The 13,331-nt window shown below is 41.2% G+C and overlaps 1 protein-coding gene across 1 annotated transcript in view; it reads left to right on the top strand.

Annotated features, from left to right (window-relative positions):
* Window positions 1-13,331, top strand: part of LOC110457157 (probable JmjC domain-containing histone demethylation protein 2C) — a 201,331-nt gene that overhangs the window by 171,169 nt on the left and 16,831 nt on the right. The window contains exons 12-14 of the mRNA XM_021508271.1: window positions 2,253-2,450; window positions 8,920-9,637; window positions 9,846-10,038. Coding sequence (XP_021363946.1) covers window positions 2,253-2,450; window positions 8,920-9,637; window positions 9,846-10,038 — 1,109 coding nt within the window. The remainder of the gene's footprint in view (window positions 1-2,252; window positions 2,451-8,919; window positions 9,638-9,845; window positions 10,039-13,331) is intronic.

The raw sequence follows: 13,331 nt of genomic DNA, 5'->3' as shown, positions 1-13,331 counted from the left end.
GTGCAGGAAACAGAAATCCATTCAGTAATACCCTGCTGTTTAGTTTGCGTGATTGACTCATGTGCTTACTTTTTATCAAATGCAGTTTGTACAGTAGACATCTTTCTTGTCCACAGTCAAAATAAAGGGGAAACAACATTCCACATAAAAAAGAAAAATGTCTGGTTTATGACCAATACACCCAGCCTATTTACACCCAATAGTTTTCCTCCTGTACATTTGAACCCTTAGTTTACATCCATCATGTTAACATCTCGCTTGTTTACAGTAATGGCTGATATATTTACAACCAACACATTGACGCTCCCAAAACACCCGTACATGTTGGAATTCCTCATACATATGTTGAAGTCCCTAACACCATCATCTCAAATCTCACAATTTTTATCATCCCCCCTCCCCATACAAGTTGGGGGGATATCTACCCACATATTAACCATCCTGCTTAGATTCATTGACATTCATTTCTTAACACATTTTCATCAAAGTTTGTACAAAGGTCAAGTATGGGAATGCCTTGGATGAAATGGTACTTCATGTCCCAAGGTCAAGGCCAAAGTCTCTGAGGCTATTTATAGGTCAATTATTTCTATTTTGTCAGCAGATTCATTATCATCACTCAACCTACTTAATTGGCTAGCAGGAATCCATGTCTTGCAGACATTTTCTTGGGCACCACTTGTTGACACTCCTTATACCCTCCATGTGGACACCAGATTACTTGACATGTTAACCACTGAACCCATTGTATCGGTCGTTGTTACTGTACCCATTGCATCAGTGGTTGTTACTGTATCCATTGTATCAGTCGTTGTCGCTGTACCAATTGTATCAGTCGTTGTTACCCATTGTATCAGTGGTGGTTAATGTATCCATTGTATCAGTCGTTGTTGCTGTACCCATTGTATCAGTCTTTGTTACTGTACCCATTGTCTCAGTTGTTGTTACTGTACCCTTTGTATCAGTGGTTGTTACTGAACTCATTGTATCAGTCGTTGTTGCTGTACCCATTGTATCAGTGGTTGTTCCTGTCCCCATTGTATCAGTTGTTGTTACTGTACCCTTTGTATCAGTGGTTGTTACTGTTCCCATTGTATCAGTCGTTGTTACTGTACCCATTGTATCAGTCGTTGTCACTGTACCCATTGTATCAGTGGTGGTTACTGTATCCATTGTATCAGTCGTTGTTACTGTACCCATTGTATCAGTGGTTGTTACTGTACCCATTGTATCAGTCATGGTTACTGTACCCATTGTATCAGTCGTTGTCACTGTACCCATTGTATCAGTCGTTGTTACTGTACCCATTGTATCAGTCGTTGTTACTGTACCCATTGTGTCAGTGGTTGTTACTGTACCCATTGTATCAGTGGTGGTTACTGTACCCATTGTATCAGTGTGTGTTATTGTACCCATTGTATCAGTCGTTGTTACTGTACCCATTGTATCGGTCGTTGTTACTATACCCATTGTATCAGTCGTTGTTACTGTACCCATTGTATCAGTCATGATTACACTCTACCCCTCAGCTAACAGTGTGATGTAATTTTAGTCGTATAAAAACCACCTCCACATGCCATCAATATCAACTTGGCCATGTTTAGTGAAACCCACAGCTGTTTCCCACCCCTTTTTTCTGATAGATGATATTTACTGTTTCCTGTGTAGCAGTATATAAAATCTGACCTGGTTGCTCTCATGCATAATGGTTGATGGGCCTACGCCAGCAGCTGTTTCCTGACAGTTTGGAAATAATGACTCCTGATTTGGTCAGTGTTGTGACATTGAATGCTGTCAGCTGTTGCTCTGTGATGTTTGCTCTGCTGAAATTTTACATTATATACAGTTCACTTGTCCCAAATATGCATCAGTTTTAAAAAGGAAGAGATTTATTGAACATAAGGACACATTTGAAGTACTGAATAAGTTAAAACATCAAAGATTCATTCTGTCATATTATAGTAATAATATCACATTAGTAATTCAAATCTCTTTAACACCCGAACAATAACAAATTCTATATACATAAGCTTAGATACCTATATATAGCTACAGTTATAAACCCTCATAAAAGCATGGATACACCTACCTGGTGTACATGCATGTTCATCAATTGTTTGTAAAACATTAAAATAAAAACTCTTTTCCTCACCTTTCAGACACCTGCATTCCAGACTCGAGAGCCATGCTTCATGTTCATCAATTCTTTAAAAAGTTTTTTGTATGATTTATTTGGTTCTTTATATTTACAGAACCCGGAAGTTCCAGGAAAAAAGCGACAAAAAAAGCGAAGTAGCACCAATAAAAAGCAGCGACAGGAACAACAAGAAAGCGAGGCTATGGTAGAGAGCATCCCTAACCCAAATCCTAGCCCTAACACCAACCCCACCCCAGTCACCGCCAGCAAAAAGAAGAGCAAGAAAAATAAGGAGAGCAAAGATAGTGCTAAGGTAACCACTGCTTGTATGTATAGACAGGATTAGTGGTGTGAATGTGTGAGCACAGCTCGGCAGACTGTCACCAAGCTGGTAGAGGATTTCTACCAGACTAGGGGTCCACATTGTCCTTGGATGTTGTGGTTCTTGGATGTTGTGTGGGAGTTATGCTTGCCTCTACTGGAGTTCTCAAAATGAAATGTTGGAAGGTAGTATTTATATGGGACCAGCATTGGTGGTCCTAGGAGATATAAAAAATACTCTCCCATGATAAAACTGGACTGCAATCTTACTATGACAATGTGTTTCCTGTACTATGTTATAGAAATGTGGTGAGCGTGTTGGTGTGGCTAATGTATAGAAAGCCTCCAAACCTACATAAATGACACTGTCTATACTGTGTTATATCTGTAATAGGGTGGGTGAGGGTCCCTGGGGTGTCTATACTGTGTTATATCTATAATAGGGGGGGTGAGGGTCCCTGGGGTGTCTATACTGTGTTTTATCTGTAGTAGGGTGGGCGAGGGTCCCTGGGGAGTCTATACTGTGTTATATCTGTAGTAGGGTGGGCGAGGGTCCCTGGGGTGTCTATACAGTGTTATATCTATAGTAGGGTGGGCGAGGGTCCCTGGGGAGTCTATACTGTGTTATATCTATAATAGGGTGGGTGAGGGTCCCTGGGGTGTCTATACTCTGTTATATCTGTAGTAGGGTGGGCGAGTGTCCCTGGGGTGTCTATACAGTGTTATCTCTATAGTAGGGTGGGCGAGGGTCCCTGGGGCGTCTATACTGTGTTATATCTATAATAGGGTGGGTGAGGGTCCCTGGGGAGTCTATACTGTTATATCTGTAGTAGGGTGGGCGAGGGTCCATGGGGAGTCTATACTGTGCTATATCTGTAGAAGGGCGGGCGAGGGTCCCTGGGGTGTCTATACTGTGTTATATCTGTAATAGGGTGGGCGAGGGTCCCTGGGGTGTCTATACTGTGTTATATCTATAGTAGGGTGGACGAGGGTACCAGGGAGAATCTATACTGTGTTATATTTGTAGTAGGGGGGGGGAGGGGCCCTGGGGTGTCTATACTGTGTTATATCTGGAATAGGGTGGGCGAGGGTCCCTGGGGTGTCTATACTGTGTTTTTTCTGGAGTAGGGTGGGCGAGGGTCCATGGGGAGTCTATACTGTGCTATATCTGTAGAAGGCTGTAAGAGGGTTCAAGGGGAGTCTATACTGTGTCTGTAGTAGGGTGGGCGAGGCTCCCAGGGGAGTCTATCCTGTGTCTGTAGTAGGGTGGGCGAGGGTCCCTGGGGAGTCTATACTGTGTTATATCTGTAGTAGGGTGGGCGAGGGTCCCTGGGGAGTCTATACTGTGCTGTATATGTAGAAGGCTGTATGAGGGTCCCAGAGGAGTTTATCTGTGTCTGTAGTAGGGTGGGCGAGGGTCCATGGGGAGTCTATACTGTGCTATATCTGTAGAAGGCTGTAAGAGGGTCCCTGGGGTGTCTATACTGTGTTATATCTGTAGTAGGGTGGGCGAGGGTCCCTGGGGTGTCTATCCTGTGTTTGTAGTAGGGTGGGCGAGGGTCCCTGGGGAGTCTATACTGTGCTATATCTGTAGAAGGCTGTATGAGGGTCCCAGAGGAGTTTATCTGTGTCTGTAGTAGGGTAGGCGAGGGTTAGACAAACTTGTGTGGGCTGGCTGTAGCCTCAGTGTACTGTATTATTATGTAATAGAATGTTAGAGGCATTGATGGGAGATACTATCTCTCTCCCAGACTGCTTTCACTGATATTACACATGGTGGATTTATTGTACTGCCCCATGCAATTTAATTAAGTGCTTGTTTTATCACTAGACCTCATCTGCTGTGCTGTGTGCAATGGTAGGCTTTGAAGTTCAGCTGACTGAGAGAGTATTCCAGCAAATTACTTGTCTACAGTTGACAAGTAGACTTTATATTGGCGGTGTGGAACTAATCATCACTGTTTATAGACCACCATTGAAGTTTGTGAGAGCGTGGGTGACTTGTTTTGAGGAGGTATGGGGAAGGGGGTGTTGGTCTGTTTGCAGAAAAACAAATCCACATGTACTGACATAAACTCCTTCTTTTCTCGAGTACTGTTATTGAGAAATGGACTGACATTACAGGGGAATGTGAGATGGAAGGGGGTAACCTTGAGAATGTCTGTACCTGCTTTAGCATGTTGAGCAGATTTACATGCATGACATCCTTCCCCCATTGATCTGTGACCCCTAGTAAAGGTCGAGTGCAACATCAAGTTCTGTTCCTCATGCATGGTGTGCAAACAGCATAGACTGAACTGATTAGGGAGTCTAGTCTGCCTCCCAACAAATCACCAGATCAGTTCCCCCACAGGGTCCTAGGGTATCCTGTTGAAAGAGGGAGGTAGGGGGGATGTAATTTAATGACAGATCTTCTATTTATTAGGTTGATGCCAATAAAGTTATAGGTATCAAGGTTATTTCATAGTGCAATATTGTTGGAAGATGGTGGGGCTGTATTGTGAAAGTTAATAAAAGTAATGCTGATTGTGACCAAAGGCTAACTAATATGCCGTGTTAGCTAATATTTTGTTGAATGGTAGAAACATACACTGCCTATAGATATTGTTTTGACTTTGTTATTAATTCAGATTTGCATTCCAAATGAAATGAACCACCTGTGTATATGTACATATTTTAAGTTGTAGTTGGTTTGTGTGATGAATGTAATGCTAAACATTTGAGATTGGTAGTTTTATTATCCTATTGTTACAGTTTATTTATAGGTTGTTTTGCTGTTAGGGCCAGGTTTTCCTAGTTGATATGGTCCTTGATATTGCACATTGAAGTTGCACCGGTGCATGCTCTCAATAGCCCTCGTAATTGTTGCTATATAACCGCAGAGTTACAGGTTTTTGGGTGTTTAATGACAGTGGTGGTCGGTCACCTAGTACAGACTACTTGCCCTGTAAAAGCTGGGTCAGCTTTGTAAATCCCCAGCGTGTTGGATCCAATGGTAATGTGCACCCTTCACTTCTCAACCCTTGATCTGTTCCACAGAACAAAGCACTGAATACCCCTGAGCTGACTCACCAAAACATCATGACCACCAAACTTCAAAGTGTACCAAGGTTTTTCCAGTGATTTTGTCTTATTAACATTAATGATTATCCATAGCAACGCTGGCTTATACCTTAATTGCTGTTTGTCCCTGTCAGGTTTTGATGGAGGTGACCCCGAGTTGTGGCGTGATGTGGCGTACACCATGTGACGTGGGTGTAGCACACACACACAGCCTTGTTCACCTAGCCGGAAGTTTGTGGTTAGTCAATCTTCTACCTGTCTGGGGCTTTGAATGGAAGTAGATAGGGCACTTCATAGAAATGAGTTTGCCCGACATACTGTGTAGTAAACATTACTAGGGATCATATATCTAGTGACAGCTTGTAGTTATTGGAGGACCAGCTGGTATTGTTATGTAGATATTGCCCGTAGAGGATGTATTAAAAATCCCATGTTTATCTGCCCCAATAAATGTGCTGTAAAATGTTAATTCATTTCTACCAAGAAGTCGTAAGCAGTGCTGAATGGAGATATAATTGATATCGATTGCTAATGGTTTGGTAATGCTATCTGACTATGTGACCATGATGACGATGGTGTTGTGATTACTGGTATGGGGGAGCAGTGAGCTGTATATACAGATAGCTAGGGGAGCGGCCCAGATACACATGTTTATCACTACTACAGCCCTCTCCTTCCTCGATGTACATGTTATAAACAAGATGTATACCCCACAAGACTTCCTGTATCCCCCACCCCCACCATAGTTACCCACTAATATACAAGTATGATATCATCTCCAGGGCTGCTAGCTTCCTGCTCCTTCAAACACAGACAGATTGGTGCTGGATTACAGAATTAGTTTTATCTCACTGATGAGTGAGCAGGGATTAGTGGGCTGGTTATTGGGAGTTGTTGGTCCCTGTAAGGTATATCAGGAAGCAACCCTTCTGTTGTGTGGTTCTGAGAGGCTATGTAAGAAACAGATTCTTGTTTTGAGGTTCGTGGGGTTACAAGAGGGAATCTGAAAAATAGATTCCTGTTGTAGGGGCTGTAAGCTTTGTAGCAAGTTTCATTAAGGATACATAAATATTGACACTTCATGTGTGGGAGACGATTGATTCCCTGGTGTTGATTGGTTGGTTGACAATGGAGCTCCCATCAGATTCACACTTGCCAGATAGCTAAACAGCCCCCACATTAACCTTCACCCCCTGCCATGTGTTTTGCTGTGTTCCAGGTCAACGCAATGATGATTCCATTGTAGCAGCTTAGAAACCGTAGGTTTGATGGCCCAGCTGTGGGTCTCCCACAATGGAGTGTACTTATGTTTATACCTCATCCTTTGAAGGTGACCTCTAACTGACCCTGAAATGCTACTAAACTAATCCATCTATCTTCTGTTTACTTAAGCCTCCAGTAATGACATTGATTAATGCTAACTTTGTTTAGTAAAACACATACCAAAACAAGTCCCAGATGTAATTGTGTTTTGTTCAACTGACTCAACAAATCTGTCCATGTGCTGACAGTCTTACCCATGGATAGAGATAGGTCAGCTGAATTAAGAAAAACAAACTTTTTATGGCACAATTAGGACAGTTAGATCCTAAAACAGGTCTGGTTATATTAGTAAGTGATCTACAACAGTCACATTGTTAAATTGAATTTTAACTAAGACTTGTATGTAATCTCTCATGCACATAGCTATTTCTGCAGATCTTGGGTTTGTGTAGCGTGGTTTAATTGGTTATCTTGCAGTATATAGAAACAGTTAACCTAGATATTTAATCAGCTTGATTCATTTAGAAACGTTTTTGGGAGAAAATACATAGTTTAAAGTGTGCTAAGGAATGGGATGTAAAGTGAGTGGAGTATTGCCTGTCAGACAAAGTTATCAATACTCTGGCAGGCATTTTAATGGGCCTGGCTCTAAATTGGGTTTAGTTGGAGAATTTCTGGTAGGGAAAATCAATAGGCTGATTTACTGGTGGAGGCCCAGATATGATCTGTCTAGCTGCAGGAATGACATAAGGACTTTGTAGGATAGTGGCTTACTCTCTTGGCACACTTGAGATGGCAACAAGGATCTCGGAGATGTTTTGGGCCTACACTGGGCCACAGGTAGTGTAGACCAGCAGGGTTGTAAGCCGGTTGTGTTGGTAGAGAACATTGTAGCAGGAAATCAATGGCATCCTAGTAAGGTCTGACCTCTGTACAGGACAAAGATCTAGAGGTTATTCATACTGTGTTGCCTGGTTATATGTCGGGGGATACAGTCAACAGAGTAAGCTGTATCTCAAGGTTTAAATGGCTTTCTATCATGACCTAATGTGTATTGTAGTGTTGAGAGATATCTCTGAAATGATTTCAGTGATAAGAAGACAGACCAATTTGTTTGTTGGAAGTAGGAGGTGGTAGGTGATAGTCTACACAGGAGCCAGAGTGTGATGTCGATGTGGACAATCAATACCTGGTAGACAGAGCTCTGTGCCACCAAGGAATGTTGTCCCTTTTTATCGCTCACTAAGCACACACTCCACAGTAAAGAAAATAAAAGCCTCATTGATTTGGCAGTGTTCTGTGGCATTACCCTGATGGTGTAATATGCTCCAACTACTTGGTCACATTTGCCATCGACCAGTCGCTCCTGCTTACCTTGACAGCCTGTCTCCCAATGTGTAGGGCAGGCCATTGTGTTGGTAGGCTGCAATGCCAACACAGGACAAAGCACTGGGCTTTGAACCCTTGTACAAAACTATCAGACAATGCATTATGTAGGTCTACTGTCACTGTGTTGTTGTGTGGGGGTTTTACCAGAACACTCGGCCAGGATGTTGCTGGTTTGGTTGTTGATGTAGGGTTTCCTCTGACTTACTGGTTGTTCCAGTCCTCTCATGTTGTGTAATCACTAAATCAGTTTATACCCACTTTGAAGTTGAAGCTTTGTAATTCTGAGATGTAAATCTCACAAATCTCAAAGCTTTTTATCCAGAAAGCATCTTGTCATAGAACTTTGCTTTGCCCATCTCTCATGTCAAAATGTTGTTTAAATGGTGGAGTGATGTATAGATTCAGCTAATGGATTTAGTGCATGCATGAAAGTTGCTGGAAATGATTTTTAAGATGATTTGCATAATGGCTTTGAAATGGAGCTTCATGTTTCACCAATGAGGTTAGAATCTAATACTGAGATTACAGCATTTCAGAGATAGAAAAATCATGGTCGAGATCTCGGTTGATTTCAAAACCAGCTTGCTTAAATGTTAAAATGTTGATTAAAAAGTTCATTCTCTAATTCTAATCTCATTGTTATGATTATATGCCAGTTTCCTTCGTGATTTTACATTTTTTTTAATGATTTATGATTGTACGTTGTAGAAAATAATGTTCATTGGTTTGATTTTATACTTTTGCAGAGTAAAGAGTCCAGTGAGGATGAGCGTAGCAATGGGAGTGTAGTGAAGAAGCTGAAGCTGGAACCCAAGTCGGAGAACAAGTTGGAATTGAAGTTAGAGCCTGAAGTAACCAATGGCAGCGGTATCCCCCCCACCAGTCCTCCCGTCCCCACCTCGGCGGCCCCACCCATTAAGAAGGAGAAAAAGGAGACCAAACATGCCTCCTATGCCTCCTCAGACAGCCAGCAGGCCTCCAACAGCGAAGCTAATGATGGACCCAAGCCGATGGATATTTCCAAACCCATGGAAGCACCACCGTCATCCTCTCTATCTTCTTCATCCAGCAGTATCAGTAGTATCAGCAGCAAGGAGAAGAAGAAGCACAAAAAGGAAAGACAGAGGGAAAAGGAACGTGAAAAGGAAAGAGAAAGGGAACGAGAACGGGAAAGAGAAAGGGAAAGAGATCGGGAAAGAGAACGGGAAAGAGATCGGGAAAGAGAAAGGGAAAGAGATCGGGAAAGTGAAAAAGACAAAGAAAAAGATAGGCAGAGAGACAGAAGCAGGGACAGAGACAGGGAAAAGGAAAGAGAAAAAGAAAGAGACAGGGAAAGAGAGAAAGAGCAGGAGGCCCGAGACATTGAAATGAGGGAGATGGAGCTGGAATGGGAAAGAGAAAGTAATAGGGGATGCAACAGCATCATCCCACCCAAAGAAGTAGACTTCATCGCTAAGAACAATGGTAGGCATTGGTATCCCACAACGAAATTCACACATAACATGGTATTGAGCTCATGTTATTTCATAAAAAAATATTGTTTTGACAAAGTGTTAACAATTTAACTGCTTCCTTTAAGAAATTAGCTTTTTGAAGTTATGTTTTGCCTATTTCTTTATGAATTTATTTAAGTTTTGAGTTACATTAAATCTTAACACTTTTGTCCTGACAGGTTCCTCGTTCAATAAGCCCCTGGTGAAGGCAACTGTTGCCACACTGAAGAGGACATGTCAGCCTTTTCTGCAGGATGGTTCTTGTAGTGAGGTCACCCCCAAACTCATGAAGTGTCGTGAATGTAAGATGACACCAACCCAACGCAGCAAAAAACTTCCAAACATATTCTGCAGGTTCTACGCCTTCAGAAGGTGAGGTCAACAAAGCCATGACAACTACACAGTGCATTTCATTGTAAACAAGATATCTCTGTCATTCTTTTCAAAAACAAATTTTAAAATAAATATTTACCTAAATGCCGTAATGATTGATTCCTTTCTCAAAGATACAAAGTTGTTCTATATATAGAAATAATGCGATAGAATTGACTTGTAAAGAGAGGTCGGCTGTAACTTTTGATGAGTCAGTATGCCTGGATTTCTGTCTTGTCACCTGGAGGTTTTATGTATTTTATGGGGCAATAATGATAAGTGTGTGATCAGTTGAGCACATCTGCTGCTATAGCGCAACTTAACCTACCATCACACAACTGTTATAGATATGTGTAGAGTCTGTATAAACCGGCTACAGACTATCCCCTCCCAACTCAACTGTTATAGATATGTGTAGCGTCTGTATAAACTGGCTACAGACTATCCCCTCCCAACACAACAGTTATAGATATGTGTGGTACTGGAATGTATCTTCACATTCACCCAGCCACTTACTTATATTATACACCAGTTTGTGGTGCTGGAGTGTATATCCTCCTATTCATCACTTACAAACCTATGGTACTGTAATGTATTGGCCATGATGCTAGTCTTCACCGTCAACAATCTATGGTAACCATGGTATAGAGCGGTGATGTCAGATATCGTGTGTGAGGAGGTCTCTAACATTGGTAAACATCACGTGAGGGGAAAACCTACAAGATAACAGAATTTTCCTACATTCAAGATAAAACTATGAACAGAAGATGAAATAAAAAGAGCCACTTCAATGATAAGAATCTATCTGTAGAAAAAAAATCTAAGTTTATCTGATTGCAGCTGAAGTGTTGATCCTTATAATATTGCAGGGAAAAAACCTTGTAGTGTGTTTGTAAGCAGGGGTCACTGAGGTAAATAAAACCTGAAGTTTCCCTATCTGGGAAAATCTCTTGAAAACTTGAAGTGGGTGCTTGTTTGATAATGTGTAGGTCTGTAGCCAGACATGTGGAGCTGATTACAGTAGCCTGCTGTGGATAGCTTCGCCTCCCAGTATCAGCAACTTCCATTCTCTAGATAATTAATAGTAGCATGTGAAATTTCTACCAATAAAAAAACACAAAATAAAAACAACAGAAATTGTTAGATTCCTACTTAAACGTCAAATAGAACCTACAATTATTGGATTATGGAAAATATTGGAGTGAAGATAAACAAGAATTGTAAACAAACTAGACTTGGCACCTTTGTGGTAGAGTGTAAAGGATAAAGCAGCCAAATACTGCACAGTTGCCCGGCTACTTAGAGGGGATTGATTGAGTCTGGGACAGAGGCCTGAGCTGTCTACAATTCCAGCCCACATTCCCACAACTAACGATCCACATATCACCATGTGCGCTTCTCTTCAAGTGGAAATCCTTCGGGCCATAAATTGTTCAGCTCTTCTCAACAACACAGAATTTGTGGCAGTCATAAATTGCCAGGGAACTCTCTAAAGAGCTTTTCCTCTTTTACTTAAATGATCAGGTACCTTTTCTGGTACGTCTACCAAACTAATGCCTTTTACATCCATTCTGATGGTTATGGCTGTTTAAGTGTTAAGCACCACAGAAATGCCTTTGTTTGCAACACTTGTATAAGCTATGCTGTACTTTTCAGATAGATATCATGTGTTATAGTTCTTTTAGCCCTGTGGTGTTGTTGGCTGCTTGCATTAGTTTCTGTTAAAGAGGGAACAGCTTTTCCTGGAGCCCATAACAAAGCATTAAAATACTGGTGTATTAGTGCTGTGACATAATAAAGCAGTAAAATACTGGTGTATTAGTGCTGTGACATAACAAAGAATTAAAATACTGGTGTATTAGTGCTGTGACATAGCAAAGCATTAAAATACTGCTGTATTAGTGCTGTGACATAACAAAGCATTAAAATTCTGGTGTATTAGTGCTGTGACATAACAAAGCATTAAAAGACTGGTGTATTAGTGCTGTGACATAACGATGCATTAAAATCCTGGTGTATTAGTGCTGTGACATAACAAAGCATTAAAAGACTGGTGTATTAGTGCTGTGACATAACGATGCATTAAAATCCTGGTGTATTAGTGCTGTGACATAACAAAGCATTAAAAGACTGGTGTATTAGTGCTGTGACATAACGATGCATTAAAATACTGGTGTTTTAGTGCTGTGACATAACGATGCATTAAAATACTGGAGTATTAGTGCTGTGACATTACAAAGCATTAAAATACTGGTGTATTAGTGCTGTGACATAGCAAAGCATTAAAATACTGCTGTATTAGTGCTGTGACATAACAAAGCATTAAAATACTTGTGTATTAGTGCTGTGACATAACGATGCATTAAAATCCTGGTGTATTAGTGCTGTGACATAACAAAGCATTAAAATACTGGTGGATTAGTGCTGTGACATAACAAAGCATTAAAATACTTGTGTATTAGTGCTGTGACATAACAAAGCATTAAAAGACTGGTGTATTAGTGCGGTGACATAACAAAGCATTAAAATACTGGTGTATTATTGCTGTGACATTACAAAGCATTAAAATACTGGTGTATTAGTGCTGTGACATAACGATGCATTAAAATACTGGTGTATTAGTGCTGTGACATAACGATGCATCAGTTGTTTTATTTCCTGGGCCTTAGGTTGCATTGTTATTACACTTCCTCTCTAGTGTCTAGAGAATTCACTGAATTTCAGTAGCAAACAACATTTAGTGATAATTAGGTTGAAACAGCAAGGCTCCTGTACTGTTAGAAGGTACAGAATACATGTAAGGCTTCCATAATCAATTGGAGGTCAATTTGTTGGAGGAATTTCCAGTTAGGGAGGAGTTTGTAGTGATTACTCACAACATTTATTCGAGGAAGAGAGTTTCTTTCACATAGCTACATCTTTTGTCCTTGATCTTTGCTTGTAAACAGGCCCAACACTGACATTAATGGTCACAAATCTCCTGGTATGTCTTTGTTGTGAAGGGATGGGAATCATTTAGGTTAGGGGGTGATACTATAGTGTAGGGCTGGGGAGGTCAGAGGTTGTGGCCCTCCTGGACAAGTGGGCTGATGTCACCAGTAAGCTGATGTCATGTTGGCTGGGAGAGAAGCCATGCAGTAACAGGTGTTGCTGAAGACTCAGTGAAGCAGGCCTAGTTTGGCTCAGCTGGGCACAACTCTCTCTGATGGCTCCTGACTTTTATGGATCATTTTTGAGAATACACACATCCCCCTGTCACCCATGAATCCTTCTCAGAATGATGGATCGTTCAG

Source organism: Mizuhopecten yessoensis, unplaced genomic scaffold (assembly GCF_002113885.1).
Source record: "Mizuhopecten yessoensis strain PY_sf001 unplaced genomic scaffold, ASM211388v2 scaffold9033, whole genome shotgun sequence".
NCBI lineage: Eukaryota > Metazoa > Mollusca > Bivalvia > Pectinida > Pectinidae > Mizuhopecten > Mizuhopecten yessoensis.
This window is presented reverse-complemented; position numbering and strand designations above follow the sequence as displayed.